This window comes from Micromys minutus, assembly GCF_963924665.1.
Source record: "Micromys minutus genome assembly, chromosome: 30".
Lineage (NCBI taxonomy): Eukaryota > Metazoa > Chordata > Mammalia > Rodentia > Muridae > Micromys > Micromys minutus.
In genome coordinates, this window is record NC_137965.1 from 32,163,277 (window position 1) to 32,185,837 (window position 22,561).

General features: G+C 40.4%; 1 protein-coding gene and 1 pseudogene across 3 annotated transcripts; both read right to left on the bottom strand.

Moving 5' to 3' along the window:
- Positions 1 to 8,396: 8,396 nt before the first annotated feature.
- LOC308439698 (neuroplastin-like) lies at positions 8,397 to 9,232 on the bottom strand (annotated as a pseudogene). The gene has a single exon. The product of its transcript is annotated as a neuroplastin-like (transcript).
- Positions 9,233 to 11,069: 1,837 nt separating this feature from the next.
- Positions 11,070 to 15,053, bottom strand: LOC308440064 (natural cytotoxicity triggering receptor 1; the record flags this gene model as incomplete). Of its 2 annotated transcripts, XM_080942000.1 has the most annotated exons (7): positions 11,070 to 11,236; positions 11,361 to 11,414; positions 13,518 to 13,565; positions 13,774 to 14,052; positions 14,434 to 14,718; positions 14,906 to 14,941; positions 15,020 to 15,053. In XM_080942000.1, the coding sequence occupies 7 exons, from the start codon at positions 15,051 to 15,053 to the stop codon at positions 11,070 to 11,072; spliced, it is 903 nt and encodes a 300-aa protein (XP_080798126.1). The 2 variants fall into 2 exon arrangements, with proteins under 2 accessions (XP_080798126.1, XP_080798127.1); XM_080942001.1 differs by lacking the exon at positions 14,906 to 14,941.
- Between the last annotated feature and the right edge of the window lie 7,508 nt (positions 15,054 to 22,561).

Here is a 22,561-nt window from a genome sequence, read left to right on the forward strand (position 1 = left end):
GGGGTGATCTTAGTTGAAATGCCCAACAGTAGGGAGATGGAACCTAAAGAGACCACCTCCAGTAGTTAGACAGGGCCACTAGTGGGCATGGCAGCATCAAGCCACCTTCAAGAATTTTGACTCAGAATTGTTTCCGTCTAAAAGAAATTCAGGGAAAAAATGGAGCAGAGACTGAAAAAAAGGCCAACCCGTGACAGGCCCACCATCCCATGGGCAGGCACCAAACCCATAACACTCTTCTTTTTTTTTTTTTTTTTTTAAAGAGTTTCATACAGGTTTATATGTTCAACTCTCAATCCACAAACCCTCTACACAACAAGATTACATCAAATAGACAAAGATACAAACTGCCCTTCATATAAGATGCTAGGCCTATAAAATCCTTAATGTTCATAGCTATTTAATGCCAATTAATATCACCTGGGTCTAGCTGGTCCTTGGGAAACTCCATATTGCCACGATGACCTTCACCCTCTGTCCTCTGACCTCCTCAGAGCTCTCAGCCCTCTCTACTTCCCTCACCCCACCTAGTCACTGGCTTTCATTTATTTTACTAATTAAAATGAGAAGGTTCGGTAGAAGTTACGTGACTAAACAGCCTTTCTTGGGGAGTGCAATTAACATTAAAATACAACAGCTTCAGGACAATCTACATTTCCTCCTTTTTGTCCAGTTAAAAAGTTTTTTTTTCAGCAATAAGATGAATATAACTGTTACTGTTTTACGATTTATAAAGCATAAGACAGCCTTAACATCTAGCCTATCAATTTTGTCTATTAAGTATAGCACCCTTTTATCTATTTTGAAAGACTATAATTCTATATCCGACTTATAGCTCGGTTTTAGATTGTATGTTATTTGAAAATCACCCTTTGAGATCTATATTAACTTTCTTAATGCCAAACACCTGGTCTGGCTAAGAGGCTACCAGTCTTCAACAACTTCAGCAACCTCAGAGTGACTAATATTACCTGATAATGAGAAGCAAAAAACACAGCTTCCAAAACTAGACAATATATAGAGACTGCTGCTGATCACTAGGACAGTCCAACCTCTCTCAAAACTTTGGAGCATCAGTCTTCAGCCTTCTGGTCCAGGATCATATCTGACAGACCTTTTAATGCAGAAATCTGAAGGGCTGATAATTTTGGCTTGGCAAACAGAACAAAGACTGTTCTGCAAAAGTGTCCCTTTCTGGACAGTATTGCCTGTAGATGGATGAGGCAATTCTTGCCAAGTGGTTGTCTCCCCACAACTGGAGCAACTCCACTGATGCTCAATTTCTTCTTAGAATCTAAGAAGGGTCGTAGTCAGGAGCAGACAGGTCTCTAGTTAAATGATTTTTAATTTTAAAAATGTCTATAAATATCATATTGTGTTGACTTCTGATGCCTTTGAAGATTATCTATCTACATACAGCATCTCTGAATTGTTTAGCCTTGACTACTCTTGGCCATCTTAAATTGAAATCATCTTTTAAAAAAGGTACCATTTAATGACTCAACCATGAGCTTGTTATCTAGCCCTCAACTAGATTGTTTAACCAATGTTTAAACTTTAAATCTGTGTCAAATCAGCTTTAGTACTATAAAGATTATAACTTTAACTTTGTATCCATTAGAAGGATTCTTACCAATGAAGATATGACTTTAGCTTAGTTACCAAAATAGGATTATGACTGTATAATCAAATCTGGCTAATTCTTCCCTGTATCATTATGACCATTTCTAAATTCTTTATAAAAATAACCTTACAATACCCACTTTTACCCCCCCCCAAAGTCCAGAAAAACAGGTGATGACTCATGTTAAGCTTCTTCAAGCTGAATATATGGGAGTTGAGAATTTAAAAGTGGATAGGGGCCCCAAAGGTACAGGCCTGGTGAGAAGTTGATCGGAGTAGCCAGGGAGCAGAGAAATCTCTGCCATGTGGGCACGGAAATCATGCCCCTGCCCTGCCTGATCCAGGGAGCAAGAACCCAGCATTGGGACCTCTGTTCCTGGCAGTTTTGGGGCGTAGAACAGGGCTCAGACCATCCGCCACCTGGACCAGTAAAGATCTAGGGACACAGACCAGGTACAAGGGAAAGGCAAGAACATATCACTGACAACAAGATGGCAAGAGGAAAGCAAAAGAGCATATTCCAAGGAAACCAAGACAACCTGGCAACACCAGTACCCAGCTCTCCCATCACAGCAAACAGCGGAATGCCAAACACTGCAGAAAAAAAAGACGCAGACCTAAAATCATACCTCAAGATGATGATAGAGATCTTTAAACAAGAACGGGAGGAAAAGCAAAAGGAATCAGAAGCTTTTAAAGAGGAAACAAGAAAAACACTCAAAGAACTCAAAGAACTAGAGGAAAACAGAACCAAAGAGATGAAGGAATGAAAGAAGGAATTCAAAACAGAAATTGACACACACACACACACACACACACACACACACACACACACACACAAAAAAACAAAAAAAAACAAAACACTAAAAGAGATAACCCTAGAGGTAGAACACCTAAAAAAGAAATCAGGAGTCACAGATGCAAGCATTTCCAATAGACTACAAGAGATGGAAGAGACAATCTCGGGGACCAAAGACAACATTGTAAACATAGACGAAACAGTCAGAGAAGATGCAAAAACCAAAAAGCTCCTAACCCAAAATGTTCAGGAGATCCAGGACACAATGAGAGGACCAAACTTGAGGATAATAGGAATAGAAGAGGGAGAAGAATATCAACTAAGAGGCACAGTAAATATCTTCAACAAAATCATAGAAGAAAACTTCCCTACCCTTAAGAATGAGATGACCACGAGCATAAAAGAAGCCTTCAGAACTCCAAATAGGTTGGACCAGAAAAGAAATACCTCCCGACACATAATAGTCAAAACACCAAGTGCCCAAAGCAAAGAAAGAATACTAAAAGTAGTAAGGGAAAAAGGTCAGGTAACATATAAAGGCGGACCAATCAGAATCACACCCGATTTCTCAACAGAGACTATGAAAGCTAGAAGAGCCTGGACAGACATCATGCACTCTTTAAGAGAGCACAAGTACCAGCCCAAGCTGCTATACCCAGCAAAACTATCAATCACCATCGATGGAGAGATGAAGATATTCAAGACAAATCTAAATTTACACAATATCTGACCACAAATCCAGCCCTACAAAGAATAATAGATGGAAAACCCAAAACAAGGAGAGAAACTACATCCTAGAAAAAAACAAGAAAATAACTAAGCAAGAAAACTAAAAGAAGAAAGACACACAGACATAATTCTACCTCTAAAAGCAAAGATAGCAGGAAACAGCAACCACTATTCCTCAATATCTGTTAATATAAATGGACTCAATTCTCCAATAAAGAGACATAGGCTATCAGATTGGATACATAAACAAAATCCAGCATTTTGCTGCATACAGGAAACTCATCTCAGAGACAAAGACACACTATCTCAGAGTAAAAGGGCAGGAAAAAAACTTCCAAGCAAACAGCCCCAAGAAGCAAGCTGAAGTGGCTATTCTAATATTGAGTAAAGTAAATTTCCAAACAAAAGTTATCAAAAAAAAAAAAAAAAAAAAAAAAAAAAAAAAAAAAAAAAAAGAAAAATAAGGAAGGACACTTTTTACTCATTACAGGGGAAATCTGTCAGGAGGAACTCTCAATCTTTAACATATATGCTCCAAATACAAAAGCACCCACATTCATAAAAGAAACCCTACTAAAGCTCAAAAAATACATCTCACCCCACACCATAATAGTGGGAGACTTTAATACCCCACTCTCACCAATGGACAGATCATGGAAACAGAAACTGAACAAGGCCACAGTGAAACTAGCAGAGACTATGCACCAAGTGGAATTAATAGATATCTACAGAACATATCATCCTAAAATAAAAAAATACACCTTGTTCTCAGCACCTCACGGCACCTTCTCAAAAATTGACCACATAATTGGACACAGAATGAGCCTCAAGGGTTATAAGAAGATTGAAATACTCCCATGCATCCTCTCAGATCACCATGGTCTAAGGCTGATCTTTAACAACAAAGACAACAACAAAGCCCACATGCACATAAAAACTAAACAACGCTCTGTTAATCAATAGCAGGGTCAAAGAAGAAATAAATAAAGAAATCAAGGATTTTCTAGAATTCAATGAAAATGAAAACAGGACATACCCAAACCTATGTGATGAAATGAAAGCAGTACTGAGAGGAAAACTCAGCTCTTTTTGCTTCCATTAAGAAACTAGAGAGAGCCTACACTAGCAACCTGACAGCACAATTGAAAGCTCTGGAACAGAAGAAAGCAGAAACACCCAAGAGGAGTAGACGGCAAGAAATAATCAAACTTAGGGCAGAAATAGACCAAATAGAAACGAAAAAGAACCATTGAAAAAATCAACAAAACCAAGAGCTGATTCTTTGAGAAAATTAATAGGATTGATAAACCCTTAGCCAGACTAACTAGAGGGCAAAGAGAGAGTATCCAAATTAACAAAATCAGAAAGGAAAGTGGAGAAATAACAACTGAAACTGAGGAAATTCAAGAAATCATCAGATCCTAATACAAAAGCCTATACTCCACAAAGCTGCAAAATTTGGAGGAAATGGATGAATTCCTAGACATACATAAGATCCTAAAGTTAAACCAAGACCAGATAAACCATCTAAATAATCCCATAACACCTAAGGAAATAGAGGCAGTCATCAAAAGCCTCCCAACCAAAAAAAAAAAAAAAAAAAAAAAAAAAAGCCCAGGTCCAGATGGGCTCAGTGCAGAATTTTATCAGACATTTATTGCTGAAATAATACCAATACTCTCCAAACTATTTCACAAGATAGAATCAGATGGAATACTACCTAACTCATTTTTTTGAGGCTACAATAAGCCTTGTTTCTAAACTACACAAAGACCCTACAAGGAAAGAGTACTTCAGACCAATCTCACTTATAAACATTGATGCAAAAATACTCAAAAAAATCCTTGCAAACCGAATCCAAGAACACATCAAAATGATCATTCACCATGACCAAGTAGGCTTCATCCCTGGGATGCAGGGATGGTTTAATATAAGGAAATCCATCAATGTAATCCACCATATAAACAAACTCAAAGAACAAAATCACATGGTCATCTTACTAGATGCTGAGAAAGCATTTGACAAAATTCAACACTTCTTCATGCTAAAAGTCTTGGAAAGAACAGGAATCCAAGGTCCATACCTAAACATAATAAACGGAATATACAGCAAACCAACAGCCAACATCAAACTTAACAGTGAGTAACTTGAAGCAATCCCACTAAAATCAGGGACTCGACAAGGCTGCCCACCCTCCCCCTACCTATTCAACATAGTACTGGAAGTCCTTGCTGGAGCAATTAGACAGCAAAAGGAAATCAAAAGTATACAAATAGGAAAGGAAGAAGTAAAAACATCACTCTTTGCAGATGACATGATAGTGTACTTAAGTGACCCCAAAAATTCCACCAGAGTACTCCTATAGCTGATAAACAAGTTCAGCAAAGTGGCTGGATACAAAATTAATTCTAACAAATCAGTAGCCTTCCTATATTTAAAGGAAAAACATGTGGAGAAAGAAATTAGGGAAAAGATACCCTTCACAATAGTCACAAAAACTATGAAATACCTTGGTGTGACTTTAACTAAGCAAGTGAAGGACCTGTATGACAAGAACTTCAAACCTCTAAAGAAGGAAATTGAGGAAGATCTCAGAAAATGGAAAGATCTCCCATGCTCATGGATTGGAAGGATCAACATTCTAAAAATGGCAATTTTACCAAAAGCAATCTACAGATTCAATGCAATGCCCATCAAAATTCCAACCCAGTTCTTCACTGAGTTGGAAAGATCAATGTGCAATTTCATTTGGAATAACAAAAGACTTAGAATAGCAAAATCCATCCTCAACAACAAGAAAGCATATGCGGGAATAACTATACCTGACCTCAAGCTATATCACAAGACAATTGTGCTGAAAACTGCATGGTACTGGTACAGAAATAGGCATGTGGATCAATGGAATAGAATAGAAGATCCAGAAATAAGCCCTCATGTATATGGTCACTTGATTTTTGACAAAGGAGCTGTAAACATTCAATGGAAAAAGGACAACATATTCAACAAATGGTGCTGGTCCAACTGGCACTCAGCATGCAGAAGAATGAAAATAGATCCTTTCTTATCTCCTTGTACAAAGCTCAAGTGTAAGTGAATCAAAGATCTCCACATTAAACCATATACACTGAAGCTATTAGATGAGAAAGTAGGGAAAACCTTAGAACACATAGACACAGGAGAAAATATTCTGAACAAAACACCAATGGCTCAAGCTCTAAGGTCAAAGATTAACAAATGAGACTTAATGAGATTGCAAAGTTTCTGTAAGGCTAAAAACATTGTCAAGAAAACAAAACTTCAGCCAACACAATGGGAAAAGATCTTTACCAACTCCACATCAGATAGAGGCCTAATATCCAAGGTATACAAAGAACTCAAAAAGCTAGACACCAGAGAATCAAACAGCCCTATTAAAAAATGGGGTATAGAGCTAAACAAAACGTTCTCAATAGAGGAATATGGAATGGCTGAGAAACATCTAAGGAAGTGCTCGACATCCTTGGCCATCAGGGAAATGCAAATCAAAACAACCCTGAGATTCCACCTCACACCAGTCAGATTGGCCAAGATCCAAAACTCAGATGACAGCAGATGCTGGCGAAGCTGTGGAGGAATAGGAACACTTCTCCACTGCTGGTGGGGTTGTAAACTGATACAACCACTCTGGAAATCAGTCTGGCAGTTCCTCAGAAAATTGGACATAGTACTACCTGAAGATCCAGCTATTCCACTTCTGGGCATATACCCCAGAGACAATCCAATATATAACAAAGATACATGCACCACAATGTTCATAGCAGCTCTGTTTATAATAGCCAGAATCTGGAAAGAACCCAGATGTCCTTCAGTAGATGAATGGATACAAAAATCGTGGTACATTTACACAATGGAGTACTACTCAGCCATCAGAAACAATGACTTAACCAAATTCTTAAGAAAATGGTTGCATCTAGAGAATATCATCCTGAGTGAGATAAGCCAGTCACAAAAGAACAGACATAATATGCAGTCACTGATAATGGGATACTAACCCCAGAAAGCTTGGCCTACCCCAGAAACAACCCACAGACTGTGTGAAGTTCAAGAAAAAAAACATTATACTCAATCGTTACACACCAAGAACACGTTGACTAATTCCAGGTTACATCCTGTTTTACATGTACTTTTTGCTCATTGTAACCAGTAAGACCTTAATGCAGAGTGTCATACCTTAAAAAAAAAAGCCAAGCACTGACAAAAATGTATTTGTATACATTTATGCAAAAATGCTTAAAATTTGTTCTTTTATCTTTGTTTTTTTAAAAATAAAATTAAAAAAATAAATAAAATCTTTAGTTTATAAAGCTAGTCTGGGGCTAACATAAACAGTCTTAGAGAGGTCTGTGTAATTACTTATGTCTTTTTAAACTCTGCTCAATATCAGGCTTCTCAAAATTTTAGACAAGTATCAACATATGTTTGAATGAGAAATGCTTAATAAATAATATTTATAAATTTCTAAGCTCTACTGAGTTTAGCAGTACTTGACTTGAATATGTGTGTTTAACCTTTTTGTCTTGCTACCTTTGCTAAGCTTCTGCTAATTGAATAAACTGAGAAAAAAAATACAAAGAGCAATCGTACATGTATACTGCAATTAATCTCAGCCGTTCAGTGGACTGCTCCAGGTTCTTAAAGTTATAGGGTAAGCCCTTAGAATGACAGACTTGAGCTTATACTCTTATCTTTTTGTAGCAGAACTGCAGCTTCCTCATCTGACAACAAATAATGAGGAATGAGTGTTAGCAGCTTAAAACGAAACAATCATGACTTTATTTTGAATTTCTCCCCCCCCCAAGATATATAGTATATATCTGTAGGTTTTGCTGTACTTTACAAAATGATCACTAGATGGCAGCAGTGCATTTAGAGCTTTGCCATTTTAACAGCTGCATAAGTAAAAAATGGCGCATGCATGATTGGATCCTCAGAGGACCTTTCCACTTCTATTTAAATATTATAATAAAGGGAGAGAAAAGCAACATTCACAACACACCAAGCCCCAAATAGTTTACACCTTCTACACTGAAGCATTGTTTAAAATGTACCTGGTTAGGTCATTTATAGGAGAGGCTAAAGAAGGCATGCTTTAGGTGACCATTGTGTTGCTCACTTGAGAGGGAGAGACCAAAGAGTTCCAAGCAGAAAACTCAGCAGGTCATTTTCTCATCTTTTTTCAGGAACCCAAAGAGATTAAAAGCAGTACTTAATTTGTGTTTCTCTGGCGCAAGATTTTATTTTTGCGATTGTTGGTAGAGTTGGTTTTTATGGGCCTGGCTGTTTCCTTTTCATCAGGAACCTCATCTGGCCCCTTCTTCTTCTCATACACAACAATGTTGAGGATTTCAACCAGAATTCCTAAGAGAGGCCAAAGTGGGACAAGGTAGCTCCATACCCTGGGGACAGTGGAAACGGAGGCAGAGCCAATGGAGTTGGTGGCATTACATTCATACTGTCCAGGATCTTCTGTGATTTGAAGATTCACAATATCCAATTTAGTGTCATTCTCCTTGTTGATGATGAAGAAGTGACCCAGAGCTGCTGGAAATCTCTAACACACCATTCTTCTTGCACCATATCCAGTCTGGGTGGGGGTAGCCAACTGACTTGCAGTGCAACATAGCATCCTGCCCCTCATTCTTGTTTTCACTCCGTTTATGTCCAGTGATGTCAGAAGCAGCTTTCACTTCAGTGGTGGCTTTCGCTTTAGGAGCGCTGATGGAAAGATAAACACAGTGCTACTCGCCTGAACCCTCAGCTCTTGGCTTATTGACCCTGTATCCCACGTTGCTGCCATTACTTCCGGCGACAGTGAGTTCTACCCCATTCCTTGTCCATTAGCTGTATATAAGGGTGTGAGAGCTGGAGGTGAGCTTACACTTCAGGGTGACAGGAAGGAGGCTCTCTCGAATAATGACCTCTTCACTGACAGTTCTTGGTTCGTTCTGAGCAGCTCTGAGCAGCACCTGGCCTTGGGAGGAGCAAGCCAGAGACCAGCAAGAGCGAGAGGGCCAGGGCATCGGGGAGCGATGACCCCAACATCCTCCCTAGCCGGAGAGCGCGCAGCGAATGCTCACTTATTTCTTATAGTTCAGCCTTTACTTACTATTATGAGGAATGGGCACATTCTAATCTTCATTTTAACTTTATTATATCTTCTAGCAAACAACTAAAACTGTCTCTCAAAATGTTCTTCCTAAGATTAATTGAATCAAATGAGGAACTCTACAAAATCATTAATTCATCTGAAATAGCACCGATTTATGAAAGTGCATTTTTATGTTATTCTTCAGGAAATCTGGCCAATAGTGTAGGCTTATGTTCAGGAATTGTTAGGCTATGTGATAGCGATAGGGAAAAGAAAGCATATTGGCTGCAAGAAGCAATCCTGAGGTGATGTTTGTTTGGGATCTTGCCTCTCTGAGCTCACTTATCTGAGGCCGTGAAATAAGGTAGGCCCCCTCCAGGAAGTCTACCTGATAGCCTTAGCCTTTTCTAGATGGCACCTGACAGAAAACATAACATTATCATAACCATTTGAAGATAAGCAATGAGAAACTAGAGAAGTGATTCACGGAGTGGACAAAGTGTTAGATATGACCATAACCAGCAACATGTGTTAACTTTATGTAATACTAGCCAGGACAGTGTATGTGTACTTATCAGCATTGTTGTTGAAAGGGAGAAAGGAGAGGGATGGGGAATAATTGAAGGGAGGAAAATGAAGGGAGGAGATATAATTATGTTCTTAAAAAACAATTGTTAGAAAGTGGAAATAGAAAATTAACTTCACAAAGGTGTACTCTGACCTTCATTTGAGTGATGTTGCATATATGTACATATGTGTGCATACACACACACACACACACACACACACACACACACACACACACACTATAAAACATTGAGGATGGAGCTGGAGATATGATTAGTAGTTAAGAGCACTTGTTGCTCCTCCAGACAACTTAAGTTCAATTCCCAACATCCATGGTAGCACAGTCCTCTTTTTTCCTCTTTTTTATTGGATATTTTATGTATTTATATTTCAAATGTTATCCCCTTTCCTGATTTCCCCTCTGGAAATCCCTATCCTACCCCCCTCCCCCTGCTTCTATGAGGATGCTCCCCTCCCACCTACCCCCTCCCACTTCACCACCCTGGAATTTCCCTACACTGGGATAATCGAGCCTTCTCAGGACCAAGGGCCTCTCCTTTTATTGATGCCAGACAATGCCATCCTCTGTTACATGTGTGACTGGAGCCACGGGTCCCTCCATGTGTACTGTTTGGTTGGTGGTTTAGTCCCTGGGAGCTCTGGAGGTTCTGGTTGGTTGATATTGTTGTTTTTCCTATGGGGTTGCAAACACCCTCTGCTCTTTCAGTCCTTTCTCTAACTCCTCCATTGGGATCCCTGTGCTCAGTCCAATGGTTGGCTGGTTCACAGTCATCTTAACCCGAGTCCTTGGGGATCTGACACCAGCTACACATTTGGTACACAGACATACATGCCTGAAAAACACCCATGTACATAAAATAAACAAATAAAATTAGAAAAAAAAACCCAATGATATGACCCAAAGTAGAAAGAAAATATTCTCATGGCCATCACATTGGGATGTATTTATTTCTAGGAAAAAACAGAGTAGTTGAAAGTATAACTTGCAGTAAATATGTGTTAAAGTACATAAAGCTTAACAGAGACAGTGAGAACTTGTCTGCAGTAGAGACTTAGAGGTGTCTCACCACATCCTTTAGCAACACTCATACCCCTTCACTCTTGTAAAGACCTCTTTCTTCATCCAGTGGGCAACATACAGCTCACATGGGCCCAGGAGTTGCCTTCAGTTTCCTCTTTAATCCTCTTCATGGTAATGCTGCATTATCGTCTTCTCCTGAATTCCCAGCTTGCTAATCTGTTGGCCTCCTCATGATCGTTCCTTTTGCTGAGCCAGTCTTCGGTCAGAAGCCATACTAGGGCCACCAGAATTATGCATGCCAGACCAATCCGAATGAGATTCTGGGTTATGTGATCCCAGAAGTTAGAGTCTGGATTCAGAAGACAGGTTGAGTTGCTGATAGAGGTTACACCCACCCCATCCTCCCTTTTCTTTGACCGTCTTGCTTTTCCCTTTACCTTTCTCAGAGAATATGGTTTTAGACTTTTACTTACCTTTCTGTAATCCTGATTCTTTGGTTGAAAGGTCAAATTCCCAATAATCTGAGGCTATGGAATGAAAAAAAGTGATCAACAGAGGATGGTGGTCAATTCTTCCATAGAAACCTCTCTTCTTTTATATTGCATGCTATGGCATTCCCAGGTTGGACCCCACCCAGAATATCAGGCTTTAGGGGTTTTATCTGGTAAATTCCAGGTTTTAGGGCTTTTATACAGTAGAATGGTAAAGAAATAGATGAACTCAAGTGTGAATTTATCTACAGTGATAATTAATACAGGTGTCTGCATTGCCAGACAGCTCCTCTAGGAAAGCCTCATTTTTCAATATCCAATGCAATTTCTTTCTCATCAATGAAGACAAATTCACATATTTTCTTTACTGATGTAAACTTCCCCCAATCCCATCATCACCGCTGTGATGGACAGTAGTTTTAAATGTCAATTTGCCACAATCTAGAATTTCCTGAAAAGAGAGGTCAAGTGAGAAATTATTTAGTTCAGGTTGGCCTATGACTACATCTGTGCAGGATTGCATTGATAATTGGTGGATGAAGACCCAGCCCTTTGTGGATGTCACCATTTCCTGGGCAGGAGTGTATGAATAATGTAGGGCAGGAGAAAACCTGATCAGAGTTGAAGCAGGCATCATAAATGTATTTGTTTCTCTCTGTGTTTGACTGTGGCTGTGGTATAAGTAGCCACTTGAGCTCTTCTCTTGATTTCTTCACCACGATGGCATGAGACTTAGAAGCAGAAGCTAACTAAGTCTTTTCATTTTCAGAGTTGCTTTTGGCCAGGGTGTTTTATTGGAGCAACAGAAATTATCACTAGAAAAGAAGGTAACTAATACAGAGGTCAGAGAATAAGAGTCTGTGTTATTCCCTGTCCTAAAGAGGCTTTATCACACCCTTCCTCCTAAGAACCAGGGATTATTATATGAGAAGAGGTTGAAAGTTTGTAAGAGCCAGAGGTGGTGCATGACAACAAGGAGCCAATGTCTTGTGACCACAACAGAACAGCTGCTCATGCAAATCCACAGCTGTTATGTTAGCATTCATAAGACCTGTACAAGCTCAAGACACATCCATATTCAACATGGAGAGAGGATATAGGCTCAAAGTTCCAGCCCTGTGTGAATCTTTGGCATTTGTTTTCTGCTAGGGGGCTGCCCCTTGGTAGGTTGACCATGCTGGAAGGCTACATACTCAAGAGCTATGCAGAACACACATTTATTTGATGAATTTAAGAAAAGACATAAAAGTTGAGTCAGGAGGGGGTGAATTTACGATGATTTGAATAAGACTGGAAGGTTGTAGGCAATTCTCAAATATTTAACAGAGTTAAAAAATGAAATGAAATTAGCCTACACAAGTATTTTCAAACCCATTGGCCTCCCCACTGTTCTATTTCACCCAAATCATCTTCCTGCCTGAGGCTATCTCCACATGGCCATGAATCTCTCTCCCTCTGTACTTCCGGGTAATTTTTCCAGTTGCCTTTATCTTAGAGACTTACTACTCTGGGAAACCATTTTTCACATTGGATCTTTCCTCGTGATCAATTTAAAATACTTTCTTCCATCACTGCTTTCTCTGTGTGTGGTAGAGAACCCATTTATTGGTCCTGACTTGACTCTTGGTTTGTTTCTTATTGTTGGGGTATAAGCTTCACTAATGCCAGGGTGTTTGGCTGAATGAATGCAGTAGGTGCTGTGCACTAATGAATGTTCTGAGTAAATATCACATTTTTAGAGTTGTGAGAAAGCTTTGATCTTTTCCATGCTGTGTGTGTGTGTGTGTGTGTGTGTGTGTGTGTGTATGTATGTAGGTCAGAGATAAAATCATTTCTACCTTAGTTTGTGAGACAGGATCTTTCAATAAACCTAGAAATTCAACTAGACTAGCTTGCTGTTGAGCCCCAGGAATCCCCCCTTTCTCTTCTCCCTCCCTCCCTCCCTCCCTCTCTCCTTTCCTCCCTTCCTCCCTCCCTCCCTCCCTTCCCCCATAGAACTAAGATTACAGGAATAAGGTACCATGTCTGGGCTGTATATGAATACTGTGGATCGAACCTGGGTTTTCAAACTTGTGTGGAAAGCACTAAACCAACAGCCAATTCCACAGCTCCATTTTGGTGAAATTAGAAATGACTCACCAAGAGAAGTAGGATCTGTACTCGCAAGGCTGGTACTTTCAACGCCTCCTAGAAATGGAGAATACTATTAAAAAGTGAGAAGTTTTGGATTCCTCTTCTATCCTCTATTCCTTCATCTTTCTTTGTCCCTCTGCCCCTTTGGTGTTCCAAATGCCCATTTGGATCTCTAAGAAGTAGAGAATTTTGCTACCCTTTTTATTACTATTAGGGGCATTCCTTAGGATTGTGATTAAGATACGGGTAAGATTGTCTTTACCTGTGATGAGTAGTGTCACTGGCTTACTGGGAAAAGACCATACATAGTTGTTGTAAGAGCCAAAGCATCTGTATGTTCCTCTGTGAGCCCTTGTTGCCGGGCCCATGGGGAACTCTGCTTGGTTGTTCCCATATTTATGCTGGACATGGTTGGATCCTCTCTCCTTGAGCAGAAAAAATTTGCTTGTTGCAGTCTTTAGCTGGCAAGAGAAGGTAACATTCTCCCCCAAGGTTACTTCATGCCCTGGATGAACCCAGAGGTTGGGTGTGTCATACAAACCTGTGAGAAAAGCAGGACTGGTATATATAAAGCATTATCACACCCCAACTTCTTAATCTGTTTCCCTATCCTTATGATCAGATATCACTCTTTGGAATATGGGCTCCTTCTGTTTCCTATACTTTTGCTTGTCTCACATGGGTCCACAATCTATTGAGATTAAGACACATAGATCACAACTTCTGCATCTCCACTTATGTCTCTGAGTTTGGTCCCTAGCACTCAAAACACTAGAATTGCCTGGAAATTTGCAGTCTACTGCTCCTACTAAGAACCCAGGGTGTGTCAGAGTGGGGCTTAGATAGGTTTCAGTATTCATATACAAGGCACTCCCAGTGGTCATGTCAAGGTGATATTATGTCTAAAAACCAAAACACTTACCAGTTACTATCAGTTTCAGGTGATTGCTTGATTCTGACCAGAGCTCTCCACTCTGATAGAAGCAGGTGTAGCTCCCTGCAGTATGTGAAGTCATTTGTGAAATGAAGAACTTGACTTTATACCTTGATCTAGATGGCTCTGGTCTTGCCATGGCAAAAAAACTTCCTTCAAAGTACAGCTGATACTCAGAAGCACTCTGAGCCCCCTGACACCAGATGTTCACCGAGTTTCCTCTTGTGACCATGATACTGGGTTTGGCCCAGATGATGGGTTTTGGGAGAGTCTCTGAAAAGAAACCAGAGGAAGACATCCCAGGTGAAACATTTACCTATTTATACCATTTTTTTCTCAGCCACCCACTTAAGGCCATCCTACTGTGGCAGAGTGCTTGCTTCTGTCTCTGGAGGCTCTCAGATGGACCTCTAAAATGAACCCATAAGAATGACCCTGAGACTCTGGGGGAAGGACTTACGCTTTTCAGTGTTGATCCTCTGGCTCAGACATAACCCTAGAAAACAGTGACAATGACATATGGTCTCCCTCCACACCGGCTCTTGATTTCTCTCCCCTTTAATGAAAGACTCACCAAGGCAGAGTAGGACAGTGCGTATTGGCAGCATAACAGTGGCCAGTCCGGTGCTGAGCAGTGTGTGTGCACGGAGTCCAGTGGGTGAGGAGATGCTCAGGATGTGGTGGCTGAGGCGTGACACCCATCAGCATGGGACTTTCACACATTTTTTTTTTTTTTAAACAGAAAGATTCACAGTTCTCCCTTTACCATTGACCTTGGACTTCAGGCAAAGGTTTGGTTCACATAACACATTTAACCCCTTTTTGGATCTAAAAGGTTACTCTGACTATCAACTGTTCAGTCTGCAACCCATTTCTGTGTTAACCTACAAATACAGGGAAGACATGGGGGAGATTCAGAGAACAAAATATCTGAGGATTTCCCAAAATGGAGATTTTAATCTTTACATTCCCATGTGCAACATACATATGTTTGGATTTGATAACTAGTTTAACTGGAAAACAACATTAATACAATATTAATAATTTTTCTATTTTGTCTCAGTAAAATGCTATTACTCTATTTTTATCTTCATGTGTATGTGTGGCATGCATATATGTATATTTGCATATGTATCTAGACACATCTATGTACATGAGTGGATGTAGAAGCCTGAGGTAAATGCCTTGGATCACCCTTGGTTGCTCTTTCATCTTATTCACTGAAGCAGGGTCTCCTTTTTTATTGGATCTTCTCTGTATTTACATTTCAAATGTTATCCCCTTCCCCCAATTCCATCCCCCTCCCCCTCCCATTGCCTCCATGAAGGTGCTCCCACTCCCAACCACCCTCTTCCATCTCAGCACATTGGCATTCCCCTACACTGGGGTAACAAGCCTTCACTGGACCAAAGACCTCTCCTCCCATTGACACCAGAGAATGCTATCCTCTGCTGCATATGCACCTGGGGCCATGGGTCTCTCCATGAAAACTCGTTGGTTGGTGTTTTAGTCTCTGGGAACTGTGGTGGGTTTGGTTAGTTGATCATTTTGTTCTTCCTATGGTGTTGCAGACCCTTTCAGCTCCTTCAGTCCTTTCTCTAGTTTCTTCATAGGGGTCCCCGTGTTCAGTCTGATGGTTAGTTACAAGCATTCTCCTCTGTATCAGTATGGCTCTGGCAGAGACTCTGAGGAGGCATCCCTATCAGGTTCCTGCCAGTAAGCACTTCTTGGCATCATTAGTAGTGCTTGGGTTGGGTGGCTGCATATGGGATGTATCTCCAGGTGAGGCAGTCTCTGGATGATCTTTTCTCCAATACCTGCTCCTCTATTTGTCCCTTTATTTCCTCCCATGAGTGTTTTATTCTCCCTTCTAAAAATAACTGAGGCATCCACTTTCTGGCCTTCCTTCTTTTTGAGCTTCATAAGATCTGTAAAGTATTTCTTGGGTATTCTGAGCTTTTTGGGCTAGTATCTGTTTGTCAGTGAGTACATACTGTGAGTGCTCTTTTGTGACTGGGTTACCTCACTCAGGATGATAGCTTCAAGTTCCACCCATTTGTCTAGGAACTTCATGAAGCCATTGTAAATTTACCACAATTTCTGTATCCATTCCTCTGTGTTCTTTCCCACTTCTGGCTTTTATAAATAAGGGAAGCAGGGTCTCTCAATCAAGCCCAAAGCTCACCAATAGGATGAATCTTCCTAGCCAACTTGTTGTGGGGATTCCTTATCTTTGCATTCCCAGACTGGAATTACAAGTGGCAGTCCATGTCCATCTGACATTTTATGTTATTTTCAGGGATCTAAACTCTTGTCTTCACACTCACATAGTAAGCATTTAAATCACTGAACTATCTACCCAACCCTTATTACATTTATGTGTATTTGCATATATGTCCACTTATTTTTTTGATAAAATACACCTCAATATCCAGGAGCTTGCCAAGTATGCAAGGTTGGCTGACCTATGAGCCCTCGATAACCACCTATCTCTGTCTCCCAGCACAATTATCATAGGCATATGCTACCACATTTGGATCTTATGTTTTAAACATTTAAGTTTTTTATTATGTGTTTCTGTGTGTGGGTATGTGCACACAAATGCCCAAAGAGGCCAGAAGAAGGCATAGGGTTTCTTAGAGCTAGAATTATAGGTGGTTGTGAGCATCCTGATAGGGGTGTTCTTAACCACTGTGCTCCCTTCCTGGCTCATACCTGGCTTTCTTTCCTTGTGGATTTGAGGACTGAACTGAGGTTCTCCTACCTGTAAGGTGAGCATTTTACTGACTTGTTGGTCAGATTGTTTGCTCCTCCCTTTCTGCTTCATTAATGTTGGGGTTTGCTGTTTTCCTGTGTTGGGCACCATTTCCCCCTTCCTGTCTTGTTTATCTCTTCCTCTCATGAAATGTATTATTTCCTGTACCTCTGTGACTGATAGCTTCTTTCTTCCTTCTCTGTGTGTGATATTAATTTTGTCATCTTCTAAGAGGCTTGTGTGGTGGTCATGACAATCCTTTGTATTTATATGGAACCCTTACTGTCTTACCAGTTTCATGGCAGAATTTTACTGGATATAGTTAATAATAATAATAATATAGCTAATATAGCTGAGTTAATCGGTTTCAAATCTTGAAATACATCATCCCACATTTTTCTGCCTTTTAGAGTTGCTGAGAAAACTGACATTGTTCTGATATTTCTGCTTTTATAAGTGAGTTGGTGTTTTTTCGTTATGGATTCTTTTGGGGCTCTTTTGCCTTGTTTTAATTCAATATTCTCTGAATTTAGATTTCCCCTCCCCTCCACTCGCTTTCATGAAGATGCTCCCTCTTTCAACCACCCTCTACTCCTCAGTGAGTTGGCATTCCCCATACACTGGGAAAATGTGCCTTTACTGGACCAAAGGCCTCTCCTCCCACGGACAGTGCCATCCTCTGCTGCATATGCACCGGAGCCAGGGGTCTCTGCATATCCACTGGTTCATGATTCAGTCCCTGGGAGCTGTGGAGGTTTGGTTGGTTGATAATATTGTCCTTCCCATGGGGTTACAAAACTTTTCAGCTCCTTCAGTCCTTTCTCTAGCTCCTTTATTGGGGTCCCCATGTTCAGTATGATGGTTTGCTGCAAGCACTCCCAACTGTATCTGTATGACTTGGGCAGAGCCTCCATTGGGGTATCCATATCTGGATCCTGCTGGTGAGCACTTCTTAGCATCAGCAATAGTTCTTGAGTTTGGTGGCTGCATATGGGGTGAATCACCAGGTGAGGCAGTCTCTGAGTGATCTCTTTTTCAATCCATGACCATCTTTTTGTCCCTATATTTTTTCCTGTGAATGCTTTGTTCTACCTTCTAAGAAGGCCTGAGGCATCCACTTTCTGGCCTTCCTTCTTTTTGAGCGTCATAAGGTCTGTGAGTTGTTTCTTGGGTATTCAGAACTTTTTGGGCTAGTATCCACTTATCAGTGATTGCATACCATGTGTGTTCCTTTGTGAGTGGGTTACCTCACTCAGGATGATAGTTTCTAGTATTGCCCATTTGTCTAGGAATTTCATAAAGTCATTGTTTTTAATAGCTGACTAGTACTCCACTGTGTAGATGTACCACACTTTCTGTATCCATTCCTCTGCTGAAGAACATCTGAGTTCTTTCCAGCTTCTGGCTATTAAAAATACGGGTACGATGAACATGGTAGAGCATATTTCCTTGTTATATGTTGGAGTGTCTTTTGGGTATATGTCCAAGAGTGGTACATACATTATATGGATTTTAATATTCATTGTTTTGTGTTTTTTATATCTTGACTATATTATGTGTTCTACTCTGATTATGTCCATTTGGATTTCAAGGTAACTTTTGTTTCAAAGTCTATGTTTAGATTTGGGGAGTTTTCTGCTGTAATTTGGATTTATAGAATTTCTAGACCTTTAGTTTCTTTTTTTCAAAAATTTTTGCCATCTGGTGGATTCTCAGGCTTTGTCTCTAAACCATTGTTCTAATTTCATTTCTATTGATGTGATAAATTACAGAGAAAAGTCACCTTGGGAAGAAATGGTTTATTTGGCAAACAGTTATGTGTTTATGTCAAGGCAGAAATTCACATCCTATTTTCTTAAACTCATGATTTCTTATATTTTTGGTTGTGAGCTTAGCATTTAATGGCTAAGTCATCTTTCCCACTGCCAAGATTTCTTTTATGTTATAAATCTCAAAAATTTTTAAAAATATTTTCCCAAATTTTATTAGCATGTATTAATAGTGTAAACGAGGCTTTTGGTGTGACTTTCCATACATGCATTTACAGTTTTGTGGTCTTTCCCCTCTCATCATTACTTTTAATTACCCCTTCCATTTTGTCATTCTACATCGCTACTAACCCTTACCTTACTTATGTCTTCCTCAAACTCCAGATTATATATAGTATAGAATATACATGTTACTGGTATCAGTGAGACTGGTTTATTTCTTTTGCCATTGACAGCAGATGCTGGCAAGAATATGGATAAAGAGGAACACTCATTCATTGTTGGTAAGATTGCAAGCTGGTACAACCACTCTGAAAACTAGTCTGGTGGTTACTCAGAAAATTGGACATAGTACTACCTGAGGACCCAGCTCTACCATATACTTAAAAGATGCTCCAACATATAACAAGCACACATGCTTCATTATGTTCATAGCAGCCTTATTTTAAATAGCCAGAAGCTGGAAAGAACCCAGATATTCTTCAACAGAAGAATGGATACAGAAAATGTGGTACATTTACACAATGGAGTACAACTCAGCTATTAAAAACAATGACTTTATAAAATTCTTAGGAAAATGGATGAAGCAGAAACTATCATCCTGAGTGGGGTAACTCAATCACAAAAGAATACGCATGGCATGAACTCACTGATAAGTGGATACTAGCCCAAAAGCTCAAAATGCCCAAGATACAATTCACAAACCACTTGAAGCTCAAGAAGTTGGAAGTCTAAAGAGGGGATGCTTCAGTCCTTCTTAAAAGGGGCAATAAAATATCCACAAGAGGAAACACAGAGACAAAATTTAGAGCAGAGACTAAAGGAAGGTACATTCAGAGACTGTGGGGATCCATTCTATATACTGTCACCAAACCCAGACAATAATATGGATGCCAAGAAGTGCAAACTGACAGGTCCCTGGTATACCTGACTTCTGAGAGGCTCTGCCAGAGCCTGAGAAATATAGCATTGGATGATCCCAATCAACCACTGGACTGAGAAAGGGGTCCCCAATGGAGGAGTTAAAAAAATTACTGAAGGAAGTAAGCGGGGTTGCGAAGAATAACAGCATATCAATCAACCAGACCTTCTCAGAGCTCCCAGAGACTAAACCACCTCCCAAAGAATACACATGGAGGGGCCATGATTCCAGCAATGTGTAGGGTAGACTTATCAGGCATCCACAAGAGGAGAGGTCCTTGGCCCTGTGAATGCTCAATATACCAGTGTAGGGGAATGCCAGGGCAGGGAGATGGGAGTGAGTGGGTGGGTGGGGGACACTCTCATAGAGGCAGGGGAAGGGGGATGGGATAGAGGACTTCCAGAGGGGTAACTGGGAAAGGGGATAACATTTGAAATGTAAGTAAAGAAAACATCCAAACAACAACAAACAAACAAAAAAAGAATCAGAAAGGGCTAAGCGTGGTGGCTCATGCCTTTAATCCTAGCACTTTTGAGGCAGAGGCAGGTTGATATTTGTGAGTTCAAGGCCAGCTTTGTTGATATATTGATGTCAAGACCAGTTAGATCCTGTCTGAAAACAACAATCAGAAAGAGTTTGGAAACATAAGGGTTTTGTTCCTGTACTGGAAAAATATAGAAATCAGAAGGTTTAAATGAGGTTGTAGACAAACAATAAAGAATGCATTCTGCAGAAAAAATGGTATATATAATTAAGTTGGAAAAACTAAAGAGAAAAATAAACTAAAAAGCACGTGGGGGCTGGGGAGATGGCTCTGATTAGGAACACTGACTGCTGGGACCACACTGGTCCAGCCTCCATCTCAGCCCAGAGCCACAAGTAGATCAGGACTCTCAGCCTGTACCCAGGGAAATGAGCACCCAGGGGAGACATGGGAGTGCTCTCCCTATGGAGTCCATGGGCCTCCAGCTGCACCCAGAGATAGAGCTGGCCCATTGTCATCGGACCTCACAGCCTGCCCATAGAGAGCTGAACACAGGTCAGGACTGGTGGCCTGATAACAGGTTGCTGTGCACTCTGAAGAGCCTCAGGAGGGCTCTCAAACATGAGCACATGGATGAATCCACATTTCCACCCCACTGTCTACCCAGAGAGAGGCTGCCTGAAACTCACAGGGTGCAGGTGGGGGGGGGGCGCCTGGAAACAAACACTTACTTCCCAAGGCCAGTCCCAGCCCAGTTTCATCAGGACTGGTGGCCTAACAGCAGTTTGCTGGACACCTGAAAGAGCACAGGGAGTGTCTTTACTTCCTGAGCACAGGGGCAAGTCCACATTCCCTCCCCACCATCTATCCCGGGAAAGGCCAACTGAACACTCAGGGTGCAGGTGTCAGTGCTGCTTGGAAAAAGACACTTGCATTTCAAGGTCAGAGCTGGCCCATTGCATCAGGACTGGGAGCTGCCATCAGAACTCACAGCCTACCCAGAGAGCCGAACAAGCTTCCTCTGGAGAACACGGGCCCACAGACCCACAGGAAAGACAAGTTCCAGTCAGAGACAACAAGACCACCTAGCATCACTGAAAACAAGATGGCAAGAGGCAAGTGCAAGAATCTAAGAAACAGAAACCAAGACAACCTGGCAACATCAGAACTCAGTTCTCCCACCACTACAAATAGTAGATATCCCAACTCACAAGAAAAGCAAGATTTAGACTTAAAATTATACTTCATGATGATGATGGAGACCCTTGAGAAACACATAAATAACACACTTAAAGAAGTACAGGAAAGCCAGGAGAACACAGGCAAACAAGTTGGAGCCTTTAAAGAGAAAACAAAACAAACAAACAAACAAACAAAAACAAAAAAATCACATAAGAACTAAAAGAAAGCACAAACAAACAGGTGAAAGAACTGAAAACAGAAATAGAAACAATGAAGAAATCACAAAAGGAGACAGCCCTGAAGTTGGAAAACCTAGAAAAGACATTCGGAGTCACAGATGCAAGCATCAATAGCAGAATACAAGAGATGGAAAAGAGAATCTCAGGAGCAGAAGATACCATAGAAATCATTGACACAACAGTCAGAGAAAATGCAAAAAAAAAAACCAAAAAAAAAAACCAAAACTCCTAATACAAAACATCCAGGATATCCAAGACACCATGAAAGCCCAAACCTAAGGATAATAGGTATAAAAGAGAGTGAAGATTCCCAACTAAAAGACCCAGTAAATATCTTCAACAAAATTATAGAAGAAAAGTTCCCTAACCTAAAAAAAATGCTTCCTGACACATATAAGTCAAAAAACAAATGTTCAAAACAGACAAACAAACAAAGAATACTGAATGCAGTACGGGAAAAAGCACATCTAACACATAAAGGCAGATCAATAAAAATGACACCAGATATTTCAGCAGAGACTATGAAAGCTAGAAGATCCTGGACTG